General features: G+C 34.2%; 2 protein-coding genes across 2 annotated transcripts; one reads left to right on the forward strand and one right to left on the reverse strand.

Moving 5' to 3' along the window:
* Positions 1-1,888: 1,888 nt before the first annotated feature.
* On the forward strand, positions 1,889-15,701 carry LOC125650605 (kinesin-like protein KIF21A). The gene is made up of 9 exons (XM_048879044.2): positions 1,889-2,076; positions 4,913-5,003; positions 6,847-6,892; positions 10,212-10,283; positions 10,641-10,730; positions 10,988-11,051; positions 11,679-11,730; positions 12,897-12,984; positions 14,941-15,701. The coding sequence occupies exons 1-9, from the start codon at positions 2,074-2,076 to the stop codon at positions 15,089-15,091; spliced, it is 657 nt and encodes a 218-aa protein (XP_048735001.2). The 5' UTR covers positions 1,889-2,073; the 3' UTR covers positions 15,092-15,701.
* Positions 15,695-23,761, reverse strand: LOC125650606 (nuclear receptor 2C2-associated protein-like). The gene is made up of 4 exons (XM_056165661.1): positions 23,618-23,761; positions 22,199-22,289; positions 16,915-17,089; positions 15,695-15,856 (listed from the first exon to the last, which is right to left on the reverse strand). The coding sequence occupies exons 1-4, from the start codon at positions 23,653-23,655 to the stop codon at positions 15,738-15,740; spliced, it is 423 nt and encodes a 140-aa protein (XP_056021636.1). The 5' UTR covers positions 23,656-23,761; the 3' UTR covers positions 15,695-15,737.
* Between the last annotated feature and the right edge of the window lie 1,520 nt (positions 23,762-25,281).

Here is a 25,281-nt window from a genome sequence, read left to right on the forward strand (position 1 = left end):
ACGAGTGAGTGGGTAAGAAAGACAAAAATAAAATTACTCTCTTAGAGTTAGAATTCGTCGATTAGTTTTAAAGTATTCCATTATCACCGGCATATGGTGTTTATGTCTCTCAACTGATTCGATACGCAAGAGCTTGTTCTGTGTATGATCAGTTTTTAAATCGAGGCAGGCTATTGACAAACAAGTTGATGGTGCAGGGGTTCCAACAGTCTCTTTTAAAGTCAGCATTTCGCAAATTCTATGGTCGTTATAACGATCTAGTTTGTCAATATAGTGTGTCATTGAACAGGCCGTTCTTGGCACACTGATTTTGACTACAGATAATTCCGTTTACCTGATCAAGATATAGGACTCATGGCGGGTGGGACCGGTTAACAGGGGATGCTTACTCCTCCTAGGCACCTAATCCCACCTCTGGTATACCCAGGGGTCCGTGTTTGCCCAACTCTCTATTTTGTATTGCTTATAGGAGTTATGGGATTGATCACTGTTCATTAGCTTAACCTTTCCATGTATTATTTGAAATATTGGAATGTAAAAATGAGAACACGGCCAAATTTGACCATTTCATATTCGAGTTTGATAACATTTCAACGAGCATGTATGGGTCGACTTTCCATTTTACATATATAGAAAAACTAAAAAAAAAAAAAAAAAAAAAAAGGTATATTATTCAATTTTCAAAAAGAGATGTAAATATCTTATACAAAATGGTAGCGTTTTGTGAAAATATAGAAAAACACTAATAATTCAAGAATGTGATTTTAGATTTGTCTATTTATATTATATATCAATGCTTTTTAATGTTTTATTTATTTTCTATGTATCATGCATATAACATTCTGTTGTAAGGTATATATGCATTGTAAAGCACCTTTGAGCGTACATAGTGTATGAAAAGGGTGCTATATAAATATGGTATTATAATTATTATTAAAGGTAATTCCGTCACTCTAGAATTATAGGTTCAATCTTATATTTAATTGTTGATTCTTCAAATAATATATCTTAGTAACTTATAAAAATGATAAAATAAGTATGTTGCGGTATTAATAAACAAAAATTATCAGTACGCATATACCTGTTATCAACGTCAGAAAATTGCAATTTTATTTGCCATAAACACCATTATCAAAATTTCACAAAAACTGGTTAAAACGATGTTAATGATATACATAACAATTTCATGAAACTTTTTAAAAAAAAATATATACAAAATGTTTGTGAAAAATAAGGAAATTTGTTGTCCTCGGAGTCAATATTTTCAAACATAACTTAGACTTTTGAAATAGTCCATAGTGAACAAGACTTTTTATAAGAACTATAATATATTCCTGTCATGCATAAATCACTGACTTTGCAAAATTTTATGACGTCACAGGAGGGTGAAACCACGTTAAAAAACCAGAAAAGCTTATTTTGATGAAAACTTTCTCTCACCGCATCTTATTTCTTTCTAATATAATTGAATAAGAATGACATACTTTGAATGACTGCATGTCAAAAGTTACACTAGGCGCCAACTTATATGGCAGACTGAATTTTTGTCCAGGAAGCAAAAATTCAATGACATAATTTGAAGATTATAATCGTTTTGAAATTAGAAATAAATGCAGATAAATGTATATAATTGTAATTTTTTGAACAAAATGAACTTTATCCTTACTACAGAAAACGATATTGTCATCCTTGGAAATAAGAATACACAGTGTGGCCATTGAATGTTATCAAATTATCCAAGGCCTTTCACTCAGATGTCAGGCAAATTGAGCGAGTTTAATCTAATCTTTGTCTTCAAATATTTACAAGTACTAATAGCTTGGTGGGTCGATGGATTTCCCTGGTGACCAGGATTTGATTTGAATACCTGGGGAATATTATGTGAGCTCAAGGTTTCAGATATAAATGATAAAACAAAAACTTTCTCGTCCGAAGATCCTTCTAACGCTCTGAAGATTGTTCGGGATTTTTCTGATCGTACGTCATAGTTTTCTTTTTCCGGAAGTACTATACTTAGCGCCAAAAAGAAAAATGTAAACAACTACTTTGAACAAGAACCGAGTTAAATTGTTAATGGTAAGGTGTTTTAGATATGTGTGTAAAAAATAAGGAAGCTTGTTTGATGTAATTTCCAATTTTTTTTTCGATAGAAGTTTTGATATTTTTACGTATACAGGATTCTACATCAAATCTTCGTAATGGAATCTAAAACAGGTTGGGAACACTTCCCCTATAGTGAGATATTCTCGCAAAAACGCGATTATCCCTCTCTAGAAAGAGTAAAAATACCCCATACAACCTAGAAAAACACCCGTTGAGTACATCTCTCCGTGTTTCACGAGAAAAGAAGAAAAAGTGCTAAAATGTCTGATACAGCGATCTGTGCAAATATAATATGTATACGGTGTGACCGTTAGACCGAGCGAAGCATGTACGTAACTCCGTGTCCCAAGTGGTAATCATAAATCCGTTAAGTACGGTAGATTATGATTCATTTATAAATATATATTTTGAATGAAATTTCCTTGCGCTAAACACCCAGTAACATCTCAATATTTAAGGAGTTTATATGGGGACAACAGTTTTACATGATCCGCCTATTCATTGAACGTGGGAAATAAAACGCAAGGCGACGTAAACTGTGCATTGTGACGTCACATTTAGCCTCGACTTTTTTCTCTTTTTCAAAGCAAACAATTATAAACAACAATAATACATTCCGTATGCAATGAAAAAGGCTGTTAAAACCAAACAAAATTAACCAATAAATTCAAAATGGTAAAAAAGTAACCGTAACTTTATCGTATATTCTTATTCAAAGAAACTCATGAACTCGTTCATCTATTTAGTCGTATTACGGTTTTATATGTATTTATTTGCTAAAACCTGTACCAATGATAATTTTATTATTTACTTTGAACAAACTGAGTGTTTAAATTACGAATTGCACGTTGGAGTCTTCTATTATTGGCATTCAAAATAAAACACAAATAACTGTTGAAACAGGTAATGAAAAAATAAATGGCGGCGCCCATATGGATCACGAAAATTTCAGTGAACGTATATAGAGATTATCTCTTTCTTTTGCTGATTTTGAATTTTTTCTTTTAAATACGTGTTACCTTTAGAGCCTTGCTTCGTGGACGGGCCTTCGGTACTGATTAATCAAAACAAAATCACTCACGATGTGCATTGGATTTCAGCCTCCTTCTCTTTTACGCAGCAACATTGATATGAAATTTCTTGACATAATATATGTAAGAAACCAAGTACCACACTAGGCTTTCTGAGAGGGAATATTCGTCACAGTCCTTCACCTACTCGTAGAACAGCATACATCTCCCTAGTACATTCTACACTAGAGTACGGGGCCATTATATGGGATCCCTTCCTTCAATCAGATATCATCAAGATGGAGAAGATACAAAGGAAAGCAGCTCGTTTTATTACTGGAGACTATAAGAACTGGACATCAGGGAGTATTACCAACATGCTTAAGACCTTAGATCTTCCATCTTTACAAGAACGAAGGAAAGAATTACGCCTAATGTTCCTATTCAAGGTGGTCGAGGGGCTAGTACCAGCGATACCGCCTGATACTTACTTGGTAGCAGCCACCAACAAACGACGAATCAAAGCCAAGAAATTTACTGACCTTGAAACACGGAACATCATCCATAGTACCAACAATAGCCGTTGTTTCAATATACCATCATGTAACACACCTATAAGAAGAAACTCATTCTTTGTACGTACAGTCATTGACTGGAATGAACTGAGTGACCACCAAGTGTGTTCAAAGACTGTAGAAGGCTTTAAATCAAGCCTTCAGCGCGAATAAGATCTACTTGCACTCTCTCATTTCCATTGATCATATGCCAGAAGTGGTAATTCAGCGTACCTATACAGATACAGAAGTGGTGATTCAACGTACCTATACAGATACAGAAGTGGTGATTCAACGTACCTATACAGATACAGAAGTGGTGATTCAGCGTACCTATACAGATACAGAAGTGGTGATTCAACGTACCTATACAGATACAGAAGTGGTGATTCAACGTACCTATACAGATACAGAAGTGGTGATTCAGCGTACCTATACAGATACAGAAGTGGTGATTCAATGTATCTATACAGATACAGAAGTGGTGATTCAATGTACCTATACAGATACAGACACTGTGTTGTCAATTTTTAGACAATTCGCGTCCTGCTCAGTTTGTGTCGCACTTATTCAGTATTGCACGGAATTTGCGATTATTTTCAATAAAGACTCCAAAACACATGTTTATGGCAATGTTTACTTTCTCACTAAAGAGGGATAATCGCGTTTTAGGGAGATCTCACTATAGGAGAAGTGTTTCCAACCTGCTGAAAGCAAAAACCAAAGGTGCAGCATCTTCGCTAGACAAGGGTGACGATCCATGGTGTACGTGAATAGAGAAACACCGTGGATTGTCACCCTTGGCTAGCAAAGGTGCAGGTGCTTGGGTCTTATGATAGAGGACACATATATAGCCTACACATGTGTATATATGTGCCCACTATTTATATATCTGGATCCACACATTTTTGTTAGACTGGCAAAACTTGAAAAAGCAATTAAAATTCGTTAATCATTTCTCGTTCAGCCGTTTCTGGTTAAATGGTGAGGGTTTATACACAGGAGCTTCACATTGTAGACCTGCTGATTCCTGTCATTGATGCTACATGTAGTATGTACTTGTTTCACATTGTAGACCTGCCGACTCCTGTCATTGATGCTACATGTAGTATGTACTTGTTTCACATTGTAGACCTGCCGACTCCTGTCATTGATGCTACATGTAGTATGTACTTGTTTCACATTGTAGACCTACTGATTCCTGTCATTGATGCTACATGTAGTATGTACTTGTTTTTTTTTTAGTTTCATAGAGATTTGTCAGTGATGGCATCTTCAGAAAAAGAAAATTGGATGCAAGAAGAACTAGAAAATCATCAAATTGAAATTGCTGCAGGTACAGTGTTTATTGTTATAGATGCTGAGAATTCCCGAAATGACCCGCTGATTTACGAAATACATGTACCCCTAGATTTCTGATAGATTAAGTGGAAATTTATTAATAATTTTGACAATTTTATCATTTCTCATGATAAGAACATGAGTGCTTATTTAAAGCAATACAAGCTGTAACTGACAGTATGCACCATATTAACACCTATTGATACAACTAATGTAATTCTTCAGCTCTGATGAAAAATTCAACAAAATAAACAAGTGCTTGTTGCTTGAGAACATTCTTACAATGAGCATTTTGTATAAGATGCTATCTAGCCTAAGATGCAATCGTTGTATACTCAGATATGGTGAGTGATGATTGCCAAATATATTCCATTTGCTGAGACCAAGGTCATACAAAGATGGAAACTGACATGAGTAAAGTTTTACACATTTCAAATTAAGTTGTGTCATGAATAGATGTAAGTATCATAAGTGGAAGAAAGTAATAATTACACAAATGGGTCACTCGTATGAAATTTTAATAATGAATTTGCTATAAAATTGGCATGTTAAACTGTTTACAAATCTAACACGTGCGTAGTGCCTCTCTTTCGCATTATTCCGGACTGGTGACCTCCAAGGTCCGTGTACATCAGAGATTATGAACAGGAATTACTGTCTGGAAGACATTAATTCATGAAGTGACATTTTCGGCTGATTTGACAAGTTTATTGCCTCAGATCCACTCTTGATTCCATGAGATTATATTTGTTGAACATTCTATGTTCCTTCATTTTTCATTTTAAGAGTTAATATTCTTTCATATAATATGATCTTCATTAAAGCAAAGCAAGCTGTAACTGGTGTTAAAGAAAATGAAAAATAAAAGAACAAATAGAATGTTCAACATATATAATATCATGGAATCAGAGTGGATCTGAAGCAATAAACTTGTCAAATTAACTGAAAATGGGTAAGGCCCCATTCCAGATGCTGAAAAGCAGGTATTTCCCCCCAATTGTTGGTTTAAAATTCCCAAATAATGAAAACAAAGCAGGGTAGTCATATTGTTTATAAATCTCCTCCAGAGCCCCACATATTAAAATTCTTGCTTCAAAATTGTTAAATAAATCCAATGTTATTTATTACAATTGTTTGATTGGACAAAAATAAATCTAAGCAAGAATTTACATATCAATAAATCCAAAAACGCCAAGTATACGTACGCACCTGAAAACAAATAACATAGTGCGGGGAAACTATTCAAATTTTTGAAATTGATAATGAAGGGAACGAATTGGAATTATAAAAACCAAACATTCTTTTTGAAGAATTTATTGATGTGTAAACTCTGGACATTTTACTCACAAACTTAACCTTAAATCCAGGACTTGTCTTGACAGAAACCTTAAGTCCAGGACTTGTCTTGACAGAAACCTTAGTCCAGGACTTGTCTTAACATAAACCTAAGTCCAGGACTTGTCTTGACAGAAACCTTAAGACCAGGACTTGTCTTGACAGAAACCTTAAGTCCAGGACTTGTCTTGACAAAAGCCTTAAGACCAGGACTTGTTTTAACAAAACTTGTGGGGAAAAAACCCTGGCCACAAGTAATATTTACTAAATTAGTTGTAAGACCTCTTCTGTTGGAGAATCTCTCGCCAAAGAAAAAAAAATCTTTTTTGTGAAAGAAAACCCTAACATCCTCCATCTCAAAAGTGAGATGTTTGTGTATATTGAATTCATTTACAAATTTCTACACAAATTACTCCCATTTCAGATTGTTAAAAGTTGACATCTACGATAAACGGTTGTTACACTTAATTTTACATACTTGTATCATTAACTTTTTTTTACAGCATCTGTTGAAATTGGAGAGCTTTCTGTGAAAGATTTAGATGACAAGTAAGGAGAGACTTTATTGAAATTTATATTTAGTTATCTATCTGTTGGTGTTATTTTTAAATTTTTAACTCGTCTGGGCGTATTGTTCAAGTGAAGTTTTCTGATCGAATTTTGTCATTCTTCTCAAAAACAATTGGGCCAATTTCAATTAAATTCAGCACAAAGGAGGGGTTCATGTTTGTTCAAACCAAGGGCAACAACCTTTCCAGGGTTGGGGGGAGGGGGGTATTTGAAAAACAGTGAAAATATGTTGGTATCTTTTGAAATACCATTCAGTCAATTTCAACCAAATTTAGTACTAAGTATCATTGGGTAAAAGTAATTCAAGTTTATTTAAGTGAAGGATCATGTTTCTTTTCAAGGAGGGATAAATGCAAATTTCTAAAAATATGAGGTGTCTTTTGAGAATTTTCTCTAGAACCACTGAGCCGATTTCAGCCAGACTTTATACAAACATGACAAAATATGCAACGGTGAAAGAATTCTAGTTGTTCAAGTGAAGAGCAACACTCTTGAGAAAAGGAGGTAGCAAAATAATTGTAAACTTGGTGTCCTTTGAAATTGTTCATTTCCAGAGTCAATGAATAAATTTCAACCAAACATGACACAAAGGTTTATTAAACGGTTCTCTCTATGTTTTATAGACATGGAAACATGCTAATAGGATGTTGTTTCGGGTTTGTTCAAACCATACTAGAGAATGGGTAACCAATTTATTTTTAGATGTTACGATAATAATGAAACATGATAATAATTCCAGTATGTTGTTTCGGGTTTGTTCAAACCATACTAGAGAATGGGTAACCAATTTATTTTTAGATGTTTGAATAATAATGAAACATTCTCATAGGATGTTGTTTGAAGTTTATTCAAACTGTAACCCTTGCTGTCTGTGAAGAGGCCACAATGGTGACTCAAAGTTTACATCATTTTGATAATCTATAAAGAAAAAACAGATCTGATTGAATTAGATTGCTGCCCTTGGAATAAGGTTTACAATGGTCCATTTCATGCTGTCTTATACAAAAACAAAGTCTGAATTTTTTGTTTTTTAACCAAAAGGTCCCTAATTTGTGAAATGAGTAGCAAGCAACTCATTGTTGCAACAAATTTGCTTCTTTGACAAGGAATAAGAATGGATATTTTGTTACATTTGGGAACAGCAGCTCAGGTGAGTGATGTAGTCTATGTACCTCTTGATTCAAAGGAGATATAGGAAATAATCCAAGAACGCAATTACCAGTGCCTCTGTATGTGAACCATTTTAATAGTAAGTGGTTCCCATGGGGATCTGGATTAGAATAGGTCCTCAGTACCCATTGCTTGTTGTAAGAGGCGACTAAATGAGGTCGGTCCTTCGGATGAGACTGCAAAAACTGAGGTCCCGTGTCACAACAGGTGTGGCACGATAAAGATCCCTCCTTGCTCAATGGCCATAAGTGCCGAGCATAGGCCTAAATTTTGCAACCCTTCACTGACAATGATGACGTTTCCATATGAATGAAAAATTCTAGAGCAGGGCTTTAAAAGGTAATACAATCAATTAAAAATAGTGGGTAGTGATTATTGTCTGACTATCTGCAGATTGATACATATAAAACATTAATTACAAACATAATCTTGTGTTTCCAAATATGTATAGTATTGTACACAAAGAAAAATCTTTATTTTCAATAAGGCCAAAATATAATATACGCGTGTTTCCGTTTCTTGACCCTACCTACATTTTTCCTGCCAACCCTAGATATTTTATTGACAATATATAATAAAAGGAAAGAAAAATCCTGAATTTTTTTACTATTGCATTCAAGTTTCTCTGATTTACATTTTAACTACTGTAAAAGTGGTTATTTACGCTGGGGTTTAAGTACGTGAGCACGTAATTAGTGTGAATTTCCCCCACACGTAAATAATCACTTTTACAGTACTATTGATCTTCAAAATGTGTGAGAAGTATTTGTAATGTATATATATAGACCTGCATTGAAAGCTTATCAAAATCTAAGATTTCAAATAAAGTGTTTAAACAAAATAAAATGTTTTACCTACATGTGTACCTACCCTACCTAAAAAATTTGAGAGTTAAATAGGAAACACACATGTACTTATTTTGGCCTAAATGAAAATGATTCAGGATTAAATTTTAGCAGCCATTGAAAGTGTCAGACTGTCATTAAATGATATGGCAGACATACGATGCCTAAAGTAAACCGTGCTCCAATGGAAGCCATCCAGTATAGTCTAGAAAACCTGTGCTATGTGGGTTTTTGCTTTTGTTTGTTTTACGTCCAATTAAGGAATGTTCTACTTATGTAGAGATACAGTGAAACTTCTCCAAACCGGCCCCTCAGAAAACCGATTCTCCATGAATATCGGACGATTTTCAAAGTCCTGGCAGAAATCTTAACATTTCCTTACAAAGGAAGTCTTACAAAACCGGACATCGGCCACTTTTTAAATGACACTTGGCTAATCCAAGCGACCCTTCCAAATTCTGTACAAAGTGTAAAAAACAGTTAGGAACATATTGAATGAATAAATATCAAACGCCATATTGTTGCACCATACTATCGCATGGATATAAATGGTAGTTGATAAAGAACAAACCCATGACTGTTAATGATAATTATTAAATAATAAATTAATTTTCTTGGTTTCCATTGACTTAAAATTCCCAAGAAATATTCAAATTACAATTTCATATTTACTACTGTACTTTTTAAAAACGTCAAAACAAATGTGTTAATGATATAAGCGATGAATGTAAACAGTGTTATTCCAATAATAGGCTTCTGTGTTTTCTTTAAGTATCCTGTTATAGATATTCAGTTTAAAATTAGATGATTTCAGCGAGAATTTATAATTATCTGCAGGTAGAAATGGACTAATTTGATCTCTACCGATAATTTATCATAGATCACCAGAACAAAGTGAACAGTACCTTCTTTGACAATATTGAGATAAAATGTCTCTAAAGGCTAAATTCTCGGTAAACCGGCCATCCCTATAAACTGTCCGTTTTTATCGGTCCGAGAGCCAGCCGGTTTAGAGAAGTTTCACTGTATATCTTTAGTTCAAGTGCCACAAATTTTGATATATCTTGCCAACAACTACCTCAGCATGGGACTTCCTTTTTGGCTTTCCTGCCCATCTGTAAACTTTTCACGTTTTCAACTTCTCCGGAACCACTGCATTAGATATCGCGATGTGTATTAGGTCGGTGCAGTACAGTAACTTCCAGGCATGTACAGGAAATACAATTTTTGTCATGAAATTCATTACTTGTTCAGTCTGTGTATATTAAACTTTTTATTTTCAGAGTTTCCAACAGACTCGATGATTTATTTGAACAGACTATGTACCGGGAGAGGTTGAATATGGTCAAGAAGAGGTAAACAAACAACAGATGTCAGATGTGCAGTGTAATACATGTTTATATGCACTGCGTTATGCAATAACGTGTTTCAAAATAAGATGTATATTTCTGACATTTAAACTAATTATGTAAGTAAAACAACTAATTGCACGACTCCCGTCAAGTTGTTATGATTACATTTTTGATCTTCAGGGAAAGTTGTTTGTAGAGATTTGACTATACTTTGGAAAGCAGTACAAAATGTAGGAGTTGATGACCTTGACATTGCTCAGTCTTATCAATCGTAGTACTATAGTTTAAGATCCATATAATCATGCACATTCAAGCAAATGTGTGGAACAATATTCCAAACCGAATTCTGTACATTGACAGGGTAGAGAGAAGCGAGGCCATCATTTCAGAGCTGTTTGAAAACTCCGAGAGAGGGGGTGGTGACCCTCCAACCAAAACACTGGAACAAGAGCAAGTATCTTTATAAATCATAAATTTATTTGTCTGTTATAAGAGAAGGGTGCATAAAAATATAATTCTGTAAAATATTTGACTTATTCTATAATGAATACTTTCATATCGAATCTCACTAGTAATTGCTTTCAGTGGCTTAAAACTGGAAGAAAAAAAAGGTTTTTAAGATATGCAGTAATTATATGAAGCCCTATCAGTCTACCTCCTATGTAATGTTCTGATGTATTACTCACACACATCACTGTGTTTGATAGGTACCTTGAGAATCTTCTGGAGAGGCAGTGCTCAGTAGTCTCCGACATCATGAGGACATTAAAGGTGATAATTCCAAATAAATTATACCTGTATTTCACTTCTGAATATAACACGTCTGAAATACTTGATATATATCTATAGGTAAATTTTAAGGTTTCATTTAATTCTAGTACATCACGGTCCCAACAAGCAAACTCCTCCAGCTCTGTGATTATTGTGGTGACCTATAAATATTTTATACCTCTGTGATTGGAGATTTGGGAACATATCCTTTTTGCTCTGTATGTTCGTTCGCTAAAACTTTGGCCATAACTTTTGAACAGTTGGTGTTAGAGATTTCACATGGAGTTAATGATTTTTCTGTATTCAGAATGTATGTAATTTCAAACCATTGCAGATATAGACACAAGACACCATGTTTTAAAAATATACGTTATTAAAAATAGGGGGGGGCTATCAATGTTTTGGTTATGTCCCGGTAATCTTGCACTTGTTCGCGAGACTTGTTCATTGACGCGAAAGAGTCATCAAAGCATGATCATAACTCTGTCAGGCTGGTAAATAAGTATTAGTGAAATCAAACTGGAAGTATCAACCACTTTCAAAAGATGATTGTACATGAAATTCATTCAGCGTCCCATGGCTAAGTCCTGTACAATTTTATAACATATATTTCTTAATTATTGACAGGAGTGCAGGAAATATCAAGAGGAACTAGATGAAGTGAAAAAGGATAACCGAGGTACAGAGCTAGATGATAAAAATAAAGTACCTAATGTTCTTCGATTAAGAATGCTTTCTTTAGGGAGCACCAAATTAACATATTTACTTTCACTTTGTTATTTCATCGGGTGATAAAGGTAGCAATTATTGCAGAAAAAATTTGCATAATCCGCTTATGCAGGTTACACTTTTTTTCTGCAATGCTTGATACCTTCATCACTTGATGAAACAACAAAGAAAGCATTTTATTGTTTAAATAAACTCAAATAATTGAAGATATTTTTAATTATTTGAAGATATCATCAATTCATTTTGTCACGTTGAATTTTGTATACATTTTAAGCTGGAGATTGCCATATTTATGGTATATTTAGGATTTTATGATTATTACCTTATGATATAATGCTTTGCACTTTGGATTTTAATGACAAAATGTCAGGAGACATTTTCTCTTGGCAAGGGAGAATGTCACGGGATGTAATTTATTCATTATCATAATTGAAGTTTAATTTGTTTTATTGACAAATTGACTTGCGTTCATTCATTCATTGTGTGAGAATTAATTCCCTTTGATAGTGGTTACTATTATTGGAATGCCCGGGGGAGTAAGGGTGTGTTAGACTTGTTTTTCTAGTTCTGTGAGTGAGTGTGCATGTCTAGCGCTAACTTTAACATCACGCACTTGTTTTTATCATTAAAAATCCCAACACCTCAGTAAATTAATTAAAGAATTATTATTTATTTCCTGTTCAACAGGAGTGATACTTTATGAAAGAAAGATGGTGATTTTTGTTAGAGCTATTTCAATACTCATAAAGTTACTAAATTTGTGTGACCCTGCAGTACGAGTGGTTGCATGACGTCTGGTAATCATCCTTTAGGCAATATATGAACGAAGTGATAAGCATCTGTACCCACATCTTGAATTCGAAAACGTATTTTGCGTTTCACCATGTGCAAGACTTTATGAAAGGGAAATAACTATTGGGCAACTCGGAAATTGTTTATTGATGAGAACAACAATTGAATTAATGATATCTTCAAATGATAAAAAATATCTTCAATTATTTGAGTTTTGGTTAATTTGGCACTCCATATTTCTATGCAAGGTATTTATTAGGAGCTTGATTTGTTTCCAAATTTCTCATGGAATTTTAAAATAGTTTAATTTTTTTATATTGGTAGATATACAGATGAAGAACAGACAACTGCTGAGAGAATTGAAAGAGAAACAAGAAAGTCAGAAAAATATATCAGACCAAGAAACTAAGAGGTAAAATAATCCATCTAAAGACATTTGAATGTCAAGGTCACCAAGAAAAATTTCCTCTTTTCTAAAGATCAGGCTTCGAGTTCATGTACTGCACATCTTTAAACTGAATAATAGCTTCAAGCCTTTCTCTAGCAAAACATTTTAGACCTTGTCTAAAACTTATCATAAGATTGCTTAATAGAAAATATGTTTGAAACAAAACGAGATGTGACAAACACTAGAAACTGTTTAATTGTATTCAGAATTAACTTGTAAATGAAAAATAAAATCTGCTTTAAACAAGACTTTTACCAGTATAATATTATTAATATTTAACCTATGTAAACGAAAATGTGGCACAAGCCTTGTTTACATAACAAAGAATTGTAAGCTCTGCATCTCTCTTGTAACTCAACATCTGACATTCAAATTTTTGTTGACCATTAGAAATACCTTAGTTAAGTATTGTAAACATTAAAAATGGAAAAATAAAATTTGAACATTTTCATCTGAAATCCTTTAACTGTACAAAGTTGAGTAAACACTCGATTCATTTCAACAATTTATTCATCATTTAAAAACTTTGTAGAGATGCAGACTCGGTCTAATAGTCAGAACCATCACCAGGCAATATTGGTTTGACTTGCTATGAAAGTGAATCGGACTGATGGCAAATTTGACAGTTTTGTCTGACAGTTGATATCTTGGGCATTCACTGCCCTTTAAAATCATGAATAAATTTATTACTCCCTTTTCAGATTTTATTTACATCTTATAAATGAGTTACAATAACTTTCTGTTGATTACATTTATCTTTTTTAAGGTTAAAATGAAGATAGGCAGATGTAAACCAATTTAATGAAGTGTATATTTTGCATTCACTCAGGACCTTCAAGTGCTGTTGAAATTTCAAAAACTCAGTTACCATGTCTTTAATATCCTCTGAACGATACAAGGTCTAAATTCAATATTTGCTTTTTGAGATGTGTGCAAACCCACCTCCCCTCACCCCACCTCCAGCTGTTAATCAGGCAAATTACTATAAAATTACTAAATATGAGGAACTAAAATATAATTATGTTACTGATCCCAAGATATGTCCTGGAAATCAATATTAAATTGTATGTTGATCATTTCATTATCAATAAATGCAATCTGCTGCATGTATTACCTAGTTGCACCATAGATATTCAATATTTAGAGTTTATATACAAATATGTTGACAACACATACATGTAGACAGAATACTAAATGAAAAACCTCAACTGTAAATATTACAAAACATTTCATTTATATAAGTGAAATGTTTATTTTCAAATACTGGTAAGGGAGTATAATTTTCAAAAAGTATGATGTAATTGCATTTTAAAAAATAATGAGATTCTTTTGCAGTATACATCTTTTGGAAGGTCATTAATTATGAAATCCAGAAATGACACCTCTTAAGTTTTTGCTTTTCCCATGTGCCAATGATTTAATCAGTAGGACTTTTCCATGTGTGAATGATTTGGGCTTTCGCATGTGTCAATGATTAGGGTGTTCCCTTGTGCGAATGATCTGGTCTGTGTGTGGTATTATATTTATAGTTTTATCCGGACAATTGTACGTTGTAGTTTGTGTGTGGTATTATATTTATAGTTTTATTCGGACAATTGTACGTTGTAGTTTGTGTGTGGTATTATATTTATAGTTTTATCCTGACAATTGTACGTTTTAGTTTGTGTGTGGTATTATATTTATAGTTTTATTCGGACAATTGTACGTTGTAGTTTGTGTGTGGTATTATATTTATAGTTTTATCCGGATAATTGTTCGTTGTAGTTTGTGTGTGGTATTATATTTATAGTTTTATCCTGACAATTGTACGTTGTAGTTTGTGTGTGGTATTATATTTATAGTTTTATTCGGACAATTGTACGTTTTAGTTTGTGTGTGGTATTATATTTATAGTTTTATCCTGACAATTGTACATTGTAGTTTGTGTGAGGAGCTGGACCAGCAGCTACAGATGATCTCCATCACTAAGTGTATACTTCAGGGCCTGATCGTGGGTAGTGGTGTTCACTGGGCGGACGACCAACAGCTCCAGGAGCTCGTCATCAAGCTGGGAGACGTCCTCCAGATATAGGCCATCACATAACTACATCATCAAGCTGGGAGACGTCCTCCAGATATAGGCCGTCACATAACTACATCATCAAGCTGGGAGACGTCCTCCAGATATAGGCCGTCACATAACTACATCATCAAGCTGGGAGACGTCCTCCAGATATAGGCCGTCACATAACTACATCTGTAGCTCTGATCAAATTAGTAGTTGTGGTATAGACCAACTGTGATGAACTACATCCATAGCTTCGATTTGTATCATATTGGTGGAGTCTTATAAAATCATGTCAAACTTGACCTGACATTGGTGTGATTATATACTCTGAGGGTGAATGATTCCGAGATGTAATTTGCTTCTATACTGAATAGAGCTGGGACATGTATTCCGATTTGGCACAATGGTCACTAGGATGAAAAGCAAGGTAACGACTGCAGTTTTGTCTACATGCAGTGCTAACTTTTTTTCTTTTGAAGACGGATGCATAGATTACACAAGGTGAAAAGTGTGTATATTATTCAGATGTCATTGATGTTTCGTTCCCTTGTAAGCTGTATACATATTTGCATTGGGATGTGAAATGCATGTTTTGTGCCTTTTGCAAATGTAAAAATAAATATATTGTACAGTGTACCATCTCCTGTCATTTGAATGAAAAGAAACTGTGTTAAATTGAAGCACCTAGGACTTTTAATTCATAAATGGTGATTCTGCCAAAAAAGTCCGTACTGTTGCTGAAAATTATTTTGAATTTCTTCAGAGAAGTAACACTTGGTAGTTTAAAGCTGTGAGGAAGGTCAAGGAGCGTAGACTGAGAAATAGCTAGCAGCATCAAAACATTGGAAATAATTACAGGTTACAGTTACACTAGTGGGTTATAAAGAAATTTGTTGTAATGAATAATTTGAAATAACCTTCATATATTGTAAAGAACAAGAGTACCGCCAACGGTACAACAGACGCCCATTAGACTTTCAGTTCAATATCTGTATCCATGATAAGAAAAAGTCCAGAAAACTATTTGTCCTACTTTTAGCCCTAAAGTAGGTCATGGTGCACCAATGAAGTTGAAGTGTGAACTGATTATGTATTTCTCTGTGATGTAGGTTGTGATAAAATTTCAGGGTAATCCCCGCTTTTATCCCTAAATAGGTCTTGGTGCACCAATCAAACTGAAATGCCATATATTCCTCCGAGAAGAAACTTGTGGCTTAACTTCAGAGCAATATCTGTATTCGTAACGAAAACAAGGTTTTTCTACTAAATGATATGACTGATCTTGGCATAAGGTGTACCAAGTACAGTCCTAGTCCTAACGGTTTGGTCTGTATCCTGCCCAAGTGATACTTTGACCTTGAAGAACAAAAGGGCATCTTCCACTTGGCATGAGTAGTATATGTAACAAGTTTGATGGTCCTAGCCTCCATAGTTTGATCTGTATTCTGTCTACATGGTTTTCCTATTAACTGATACTATAACCTTGAAACACAATGGTCATCTTCCTCTCATAGCATGGTGATCAAATGTCACAAGTTGTAAAATTCTGGAGCTTACAGTTCACTTGGAATTTTGCCTACAAGGTCTGGACAGACAGACTTCATACCATGATACATCCCGTCTTTGACAGGTGTATAAAAAATGGTTATAAGGAACTTGGTTACAATATTAAGAGGTGAAATGATCACTTTCAGTTGATAAATACAATGTAGAACTGCTAAGCCAAAGATTTTTTTTTCTCACAAAGAGATGAAAACTACAATGTATGTAGTGAACTAACCAAAATGATTAGTTTTTCATGTGAATTGTAAACTGTTGCATAGACATTGATCATTGAGAAAAGGATATTTGTAAGGAGTTCACGTCTTCTGGATAAAATTCCATGACGGTGTGGTTTTCAGTATTTTCATCAGTTGTCTGTACACTGCAGTCCTTTCCAGCAAATCCACCTTGAAATCGAATCTGAATTTCTTCAACATTGGATAATGAGTCCATGTCAACTTCTACCCACTGTGGAGAACCCTACAAAAAAGGGGTGTGTGAAACATTCAAATAAAATTGTCCCATTCTCTTAGATTTCTATCAACCACAAAAACAAGAGGCCCATGGGTCACATCGCTCACCTGAGTCACTTTGGCCCATAATTAAAAAATGTTCCTAAACAGGTGACTTCTCAGTCTCTCAAAGTGAAATCACGGTCCCAATCTTTTTCTCTATATAACTAAGTGAAATCACGGTCCCAATCTTTCTCTCTATATAACTAAGTGAAATCACGGTCCCAATCTTTCTCTCTATATAACTAAGTGAAATCACGGTCCCAATCTTTCTCTCTATATAACTAAGTGAAATCACGGTCCCAATCTTTCTCTCTATATAACTAAGTGAAATCACGGTCCCAATCTTTCTCTCTATATAACTAAGTGAAATCACGGTCCCAATCTTTTTCTCTATATAACTAAGTGAAATCACGGTCCCAATCTTTTTCTCTATATAACTAAGTGAAATCACGGTCCCAATCTTTTTCTCTATATAACTAAGTGAAATCACGGTCCCAATCTTTTTCTCTATATAACTAAGTGAAATCACGGTCCCAATCTTTTTCTCTATATAACTAAGTGAAATCACGGTCCCAATCTTTCTCTCTATATAACTAAGTGAAATCACGGTCCCAATCTTTTTCTCTATATAACTAAGTGAAATCACGGTCCCAATCTTTTTCTCTATATAACTAAGTGAAATCACGGTCCCAATCTTTTTCTCTATATAACTAAGTGAAATCACGGTCCCAATCTTTTTCTCTATATAACTAAGTGAAATCACGGTCCCAATCTTTCTCTCTATATAACTAAGTGAAATCACGGTCCCAATCTTTTTCTCTATATAACTAAGTGAAATCACGGTCCCAATCTTTCTCTCTATATAACTAAGTGAAATCACGGTCCCAATCTTTCTCTCTATATAACTAAGTGAAATCACGGTCCCAATCTTTTTCTCTATATAACTAAGCAAATTTACAATCGATCTCTTGAAGTGCAGTTTGGTTCTGTCAAACATATTTCATTGTTTTTTACTCTCGATCTCTCAAAAGTGGTGGTAGCGTATACACACCGTTACCCAGAGATAAAATTATTTCTGCTTAGACCTTACTAGGTGATACCTCGCCCCTGCTTCTTTGTGGAGGTGGACACTTAGTTGATTGTATAAATAGTCAGTTTTCACCCTACACTATATAAAATCCGACCATGAATTAAATTCATAATTTGTTTTGACTTGACAACGAGAGAGTAAGTTGGAGACATTAATTTAGAGACAATAATTAGAGATCTACAGACTGTTGAATTTCTCGAGTTTGTTGTTTGTGTAAAGTTACTCTAAAACATCATTTTACTTATTTATTAGAATTTTCACTTAGTGTAAAAGCATTATTGGAAATTAATTTGTACACCTATCTTAGCATGAGAAATTAATTTGTACACCTATCTTAGCATGAGAAATTAATCTGTACACTTATCTTAGCATGAGAAATTAATTTGTACACCTATCTCAGCATGAGAAAAGAACAAATGAATATATAACCTTGTAAATCTTTTTATTAATGCAAAATAAGGTTCTTTATGTTGAACAACCTGACAAATATGAAGGAAAACCTGTCGAAATGATCCCATGATCTTGCTGGTAAACATCTCCGGTAACGGTAAGATCTAAACCATATGGTCGGACTTTCAATTGCCAAATTTCGATTTCTTAAAGTTTTAATTATCAAGGTCCCATGAACTTTGAGTTATGGAGAGTCGCATGTAAAACTTTGATCCCCTATTGTGGCCCCACCCTTCATCCGTGGGCCATGATTTTAACAAACTTGAATCTGCACTATGAAAGGTGAAGATAACGAACAGTGATCAATCTCATAACTCCTATAAGCAATACAAAATAGATAGTTGGGCAAACCTGGACACACCAGAGGTGGGATGAGGTGCCTAGGAGGAGTAAACACCCCCTGTTGACCGGTCACAACCGCCATGAGTCCTATATCCTGATCAGGTAAACGGAGTTATCCGTAGTCAAAATCAGTGTGCCAAGAACGGCCTAACAATCGGTATGAAACACGTCAGACAGCATTTGACCCAATGATAGGTAGTATTGACGAACTAGATCGCTATAACAACCATAGAATTTGCGAAATGCTGACTTCAATCGAGACTGTTAAAACCCCTGTACCATCAACTTGTTTGTCAGTAGCTTGCCTCGATTTAAAAACTGACCATAAACAGAACAAGCTCTAGCGTATCGAATCAGTTGAGAGATATAAACACCATATGCAGGTGATAATGGAATATTGCTACATAAATATGGGAAGTTGATGATGGAGAAGCTGAAATCATCCTGTTTGTCATACAGTTGAGTTGTCAGTTTGCCATTAAAGGGACTGATTCACGATTTTCCCTAAAACTTTCTTTTTTCACTTTTAATGATCAAAATCTTCTGTCTAATGTGTTTAAAAGAGTTCACATAAAAATTAAGGTTTTACATTATCACAGAAGCTCATTTTAGAGAGTTTATTATTTGGTTTGTAAACAAAAATTGTGGTATGCTATTGTTTATGAAATTTTTAAAAGAAATGGATATCGATCTAAGTTTATTATATCTTTCACATTTCAAGCATTTTGGGGGCAAAATGTGTCATCTAGAAGTTCAAATTTGAGGTTATGCAAAATTAAGATGTTTTCATCATCATCATCATATCCAGTTTATTTGTTGATCAGGCCATCAATTAATCCTCTGTTGAGGGTGGGGCCTGACTGTCCAGTCTCGATCTAAGTCTTCCTCTCCATTCCTGTCTGTGATGAGGGTTGACGGAATCCATACCCAGGGTTTTCCTATCCCGCTTCACGACATCCTCTCAAGACAGTTTGGATCTGCCAGTGGTCCTCTCCGCTAGTACGTTCAGTTGTCAGACTTGAGCAATCCAGCCAGTGTTGCGGTCAACGTGCCCCAGCCAACACAGTCTGCTCTTCTGCATGATGTCTGCGAGGCAATTTCTTTTTAGTGTTAGCAGTTTTATATTACAAAATCATTATTTGACTTGTTTGTTTGTATACATAAAAAGACTCGAGTCTTTGTTTACATAACACAGATTTAAGGCTAAAATATTGCTTTTATTCTTGCATTCAGAAGGTCAAAATTTTGGCTGTCAGCATTAAATTACAGTAGTTATATTTTTAATGTTTACCATAAAAAAGGAAAAATATTTTTATAAAAAATCGTGAACCAGTCCCATTAATGTCTACTTTCAATAAAATATCTAAGTATGAAGCAGAAGTGGTCGATTCTGTTGTGTCTTTTATTTCAAGCTCACATGATTGGATATATCGAATCGACATATGAATGAAAGTTATCATTGTTAATAGACAAAACGTCATCGATATATCTAAATGTCGAATTGAAGGCCACAGCAAGAGATTTTTTCTTCTCATGTAGAAGTTTTTGAATACTGCTTCATATGAATATAGAAACATGCAGGTCTATGTCAGAAAGCACTGCTGCCATGTGAATTTGAACTTGTCTGGCCCAGTGACTCTCGAGAAAATGATTTTTAATGATTTTTTCCTACACAGTAGTGTATATAATATTTGCCTGTAAAATTTTTATTTCCTATTGTGGCCCCACCCTACCCCGGGGGCCATGATTTTAAAAACATGAATCTGCACTATGTCAGCAGCCTGTCATGTAAATCAATCTGTCCCCGTAGCATAAGCACAGGTACAATAATTATTGTTATACCCCTATAAAACAGTTCCTATATAACTCATTACAAAAAAAAGTCCAACATTTCGACTGTTCTGGCGACTGTTGGACCGGAAACTGTTAAAATCGACTGTTGACCGATGACGTCATATGGCGCTAACTCGAGTTATCTTTTCGTGCCGTTTGGATAAAGAGAAATGGTAGCCTGGTACCCGAGGCCTTCCGATGTTCAAAGAACGAAGTAGCGGATGCATATTTTGCGACAGCAATGGAAGATGAAATTCAATTAATTCTTCAAAGTAGGGACAGCAAGAACATAAAAAAATATTTGTTCATCATTTTCTAGAATCAATTGTATAAGATGAAGTTTACTTATTTTTATTTTATTCGTGTTAAAGCTGTTATACGCAAGTCATATGATTCTTGGTCTGCTTGTTTGTTTACGTAATGGTGAGGTTCACTGATTTGACTGGTGATGAAATACGGAATTTATTAGATGAAAAGCAGAGCAGATACACGAAAAATATAATTATCAATTAAGATATTGGGTATGTTTTCTTTTAAACTAGTGGAATCAGTGATAAATGTATGTAATCACACTGTCCCGTTTAAAATCAACAAACCATGTGCACCTAGTAAAAACAACCTAAAAAATGAAGGTGTATAACAAAACAGTTATTAACTGGGTCCTCGGACAACAGCTGTTTTGTTTGACCCTCAAACGGATCGGTTGCCCTCAGCCTACGGCTTCGGGCAACAGACCCATTCTCGGGTCAAACAAAACAGCTGTTGTCCTCGAACCCAGTCAATAACTGTATATTATACTTCAACAAATATACTGCAACAGTGTCATCAGGGCTCGAAATTAACATATGTCCGTCAGTCTGTGACTGGCTAAAAGTCTGGCGGACTGACTGACATTTGTTTTAGTCAGTCTGATGGGACTGGTTAATTTTCTAAAGCATCATTTTGGAAAATATACTTAATATGAAATTTCATACACATTTGGCATGCTTCGATCTGTTTAATCAACCGGACAAATCTGATTCGTAAATATAAATTCCACATTTAAGTGTTACAATATTGTCTAAGGCATAATGAGTTAAATTTCATTTTAATGATATCAACAAAATATATTTGAATATTTCTGGAAAACTCTGTTGGACTGGTAATTTTTTCTGCGGACTGGTTAAAATTATACCCCATCAGTCCGGCTGGACTGGTCCGTGACATAAAAAGTTAGCTTCAAGCCCTGGTCATCTATAAAGAATTGAATCAAGGCTTGTAGATTATTTGCCCATTCTTGAAGATAAATGAGAAATATACATAATTTGTCTCAACATGTGAAACGCACATCCTCGATTGTTAAAATTCTGTAGTTATTACTTGATTAGAGTTCCAGCATGTGTCGTCCTCCCCATCAACAAGATGTCTCGGCCCATACTCCTTCACTGCTCTTCTTAGAACCGAACTCACTCTACAAGCATAAATATTCCATGTCAAATACACAAGTTAATAAATACTGCACTCTACAAGCATACCGTCAAACATTCAATGTCAGATACACAAGTTATAATCGTAAATACCGTCAAACATTCAATGTCAAATACACAAGTTATAATAGTAATTACCGTCAAACATTCAATGTCAAATACACAAGTTATAATAGTAATTACCGTCAAACATTCAATGTCAAATACACAAGTTATGATAGTAAATACTGCACTAGTAGAACTCTCATAAAAACGAGTCTGAAAAAGTGTATGTATAAGCAGCAAGGTCGCTACGGACAGTCTTTCCGAGAGAATGTATGTGTGGTATTAAGTACCATACAAATAAATTAAATAGTTGCAAAACACACGGAAATTCTGAATTCTTCCAAAATAGTTAGCCTTTTATATACTGACTCTTCTGAATGTGACTTAATAATTAAATCTTATGGAAGAGAAGATTGTAAATTGTTTCCAGATGAGTCTGGTTGGAAGAAACTACTAACACTTTATGTGGACCAACATTAAAATGAGCACATTTCATTCGATAACTCGCACTCTTGCTTGTGTTTAATTAAGCGCTTCCTTCAGAGTCTATAACAGCAAAATTCCATCGAAATCTCTCATTTCTGGTGTGTAATTTTTCTCTATTTTGAGTCATTGTTGCGTTCAATCATGATCATTGATAATGACAATGCATTCATTGCAGAACCCACTTACACGATTTTGAAATGCATGTATTACAAAGAGTTGCCCAAATTCATATATAAATATCACAAGGTTTATATTGTACAAAAATAAAACCAAGCTGGAATTGACAAACAATTGTTCAGTGGTAAGGGATATTGGTCTGGTTAAAATGCCTTACTAGTCTAGTAGTAATGCACGAGTCCTGGGTTCAATCCCCGGTTAAGCCATAAATTTTAATCTTCTTTCCAGTTACACAATCTTACGTATTTCCTCTGAATAAAAGTGAACATGACAAAGTTATTTACAGTTCAAAATGTCAAAGGGTTTGAATGTCTTAATTTATACGAGAAATTGGATGAGGCAAACACTTGAGTGCGGGTATTAGATCTACTGTGTTATGACAGCATCTAGTTGTTACATACATTACAACCGGAAGTTAAAATTTCGTTATAGAAGATCCTTTTGCAAGTTCAAGTTGAAATATAAGCTGGGTTGTGTTGCGTCAGCCGGCAACGTTAATTGGTCGGGTTTATGGGAAGTCTTTACAGTTTCCCTAATATTGGGGGTGGGACAAGGTTGATGATCACGGCCACTTATGTTATGAAAACCAGGGGGAAACGATTACCTTAAGCGAGTGTCTTTATTTAGTAAACAGCATGCCATGATAGCCTATTTTTTTTAAAAATGTAAATAAAGCGCATCAGTAACTGTGATGAATATTTTGGCCAGTTCGAGCGAAAGCTCGGTACGTCGAAATACCCAAATGGACCCAAATGGAAATCAAATGGACCCAAATGGAACTTAATTTTGCACAATTATTAATTCTAAAAAAAATTTTTAGAAATTGTTTTTAATGAAATGGAAATCTAAATATGTATAAGTCTACAAAGATTAATAATGAGTTTACATATGGAAATAAATAATTTTGATGGTGGGCGGTAAATCTAGTACTGCCGACTCCCGATGGTCCCGGATTGCGATGTTTTAAAGATAATATTAAAACCGGTCAACAGAATTACTTCATACTTCTCGGGAACAATTTTTATGTCCAAATTGATTCTCACAATTAAAAAAAACCCAATAATAATAAGTATAAATTCTTAAACTTGAAATGTCACCTACTCAAAAGCGGTAAATCTAGTACTGTGTTATAAATACAAAAACCGAAAACGGACACCGATACAGGTACGGTTAACAAACATAGCTCATAACACAATTAATATGATCCAAAGAAAATTACCATTATAACGGAAACAAATTACTTTTAAAAATTAATCAAATTTACTATTATTAGGCATTCTTTGTGTTTCTAAATTATGGCAGAACTCTAAGCCACATAAATTATGTGTTTTCCCCGATTCTACGACGTGGACGTAGTTCTACCGCAGAGCCCTCATTACAAATTAAATTTAATTTGATGAATTCTAATTACACATTTATTACTAATTGTCTTGAAGAAATATTCTATTTTACATATTGTTCTATTTGTTAAGGGTTTTTTTAAAGTCAAAAGTACTAAATCATGTGTTCTATTTTGGTTCAATGTACGTTTATTTATCGCAAAAAATAATTCTATTTAAGAATAAAAATAAAAGATACGGTATCTAATTCTTTTTTATAATAACAGAAAATATTCAAAATGTATATGATTTTGTTGATATATGATTTTTAACAATGTTTTGATTATTTAATTAACAGTTATATAACAAATTCTGAGCCTTAATATGTGTAAATTTTAATCATTAGAAAATCAAGATAATAATAATAATAAATTCTTTTATTTAGACAGGATAGCACAATTAGTACAAATGACTAGTTTACATTGTGGTCCTGAATAAAAAATATTCAGACAGACAAATAAATGAGAGAATAGAAAAATAGATAACATAATATAAAATATATACATAAAATATACACACGATATCACTGGGGAACCCCCCCCCCCCCCTCCAAAAAAACCCATATACATCATATCTATATATCACTTATTTGAGTAATAATGCTGCAAATATCATATGCTGATTTAATAGAGGTAATAGAACCACAACTTCTGACAGACTCGGGCAACTGATTCCATAAAATTGTGGAGGATACCTTAAAAGACTGTTTATAATATTCAGTTCGAACTTTTGGTAAATATAAAATGTCACTATCGCTACTTCTTGTTGTTCTGGAACTATTAAACTTGGCTGACAAAACTAAAAGATAAATTAATTTCTTTATGTACATGTAAAATTGGTCCTTCAAAATTCTTATTAGATATTGTTTTGCTGGGGAAGAAAGAAAATT

Source organism: Ostrea edulis, chromosome 5 (assembly GCF_947568905.1).
Source record: "Ostrea edulis chromosome 5, xbOstEdul1.1, whole genome shotgun sequence".
In the NCBI taxonomy this organism is placed as follows: domain Eukaryota; kingdom Metazoa; phylum Mollusca; class Bivalvia; order Ostreida; family Ostreidae; genus Ostrea; species Ostrea edulis.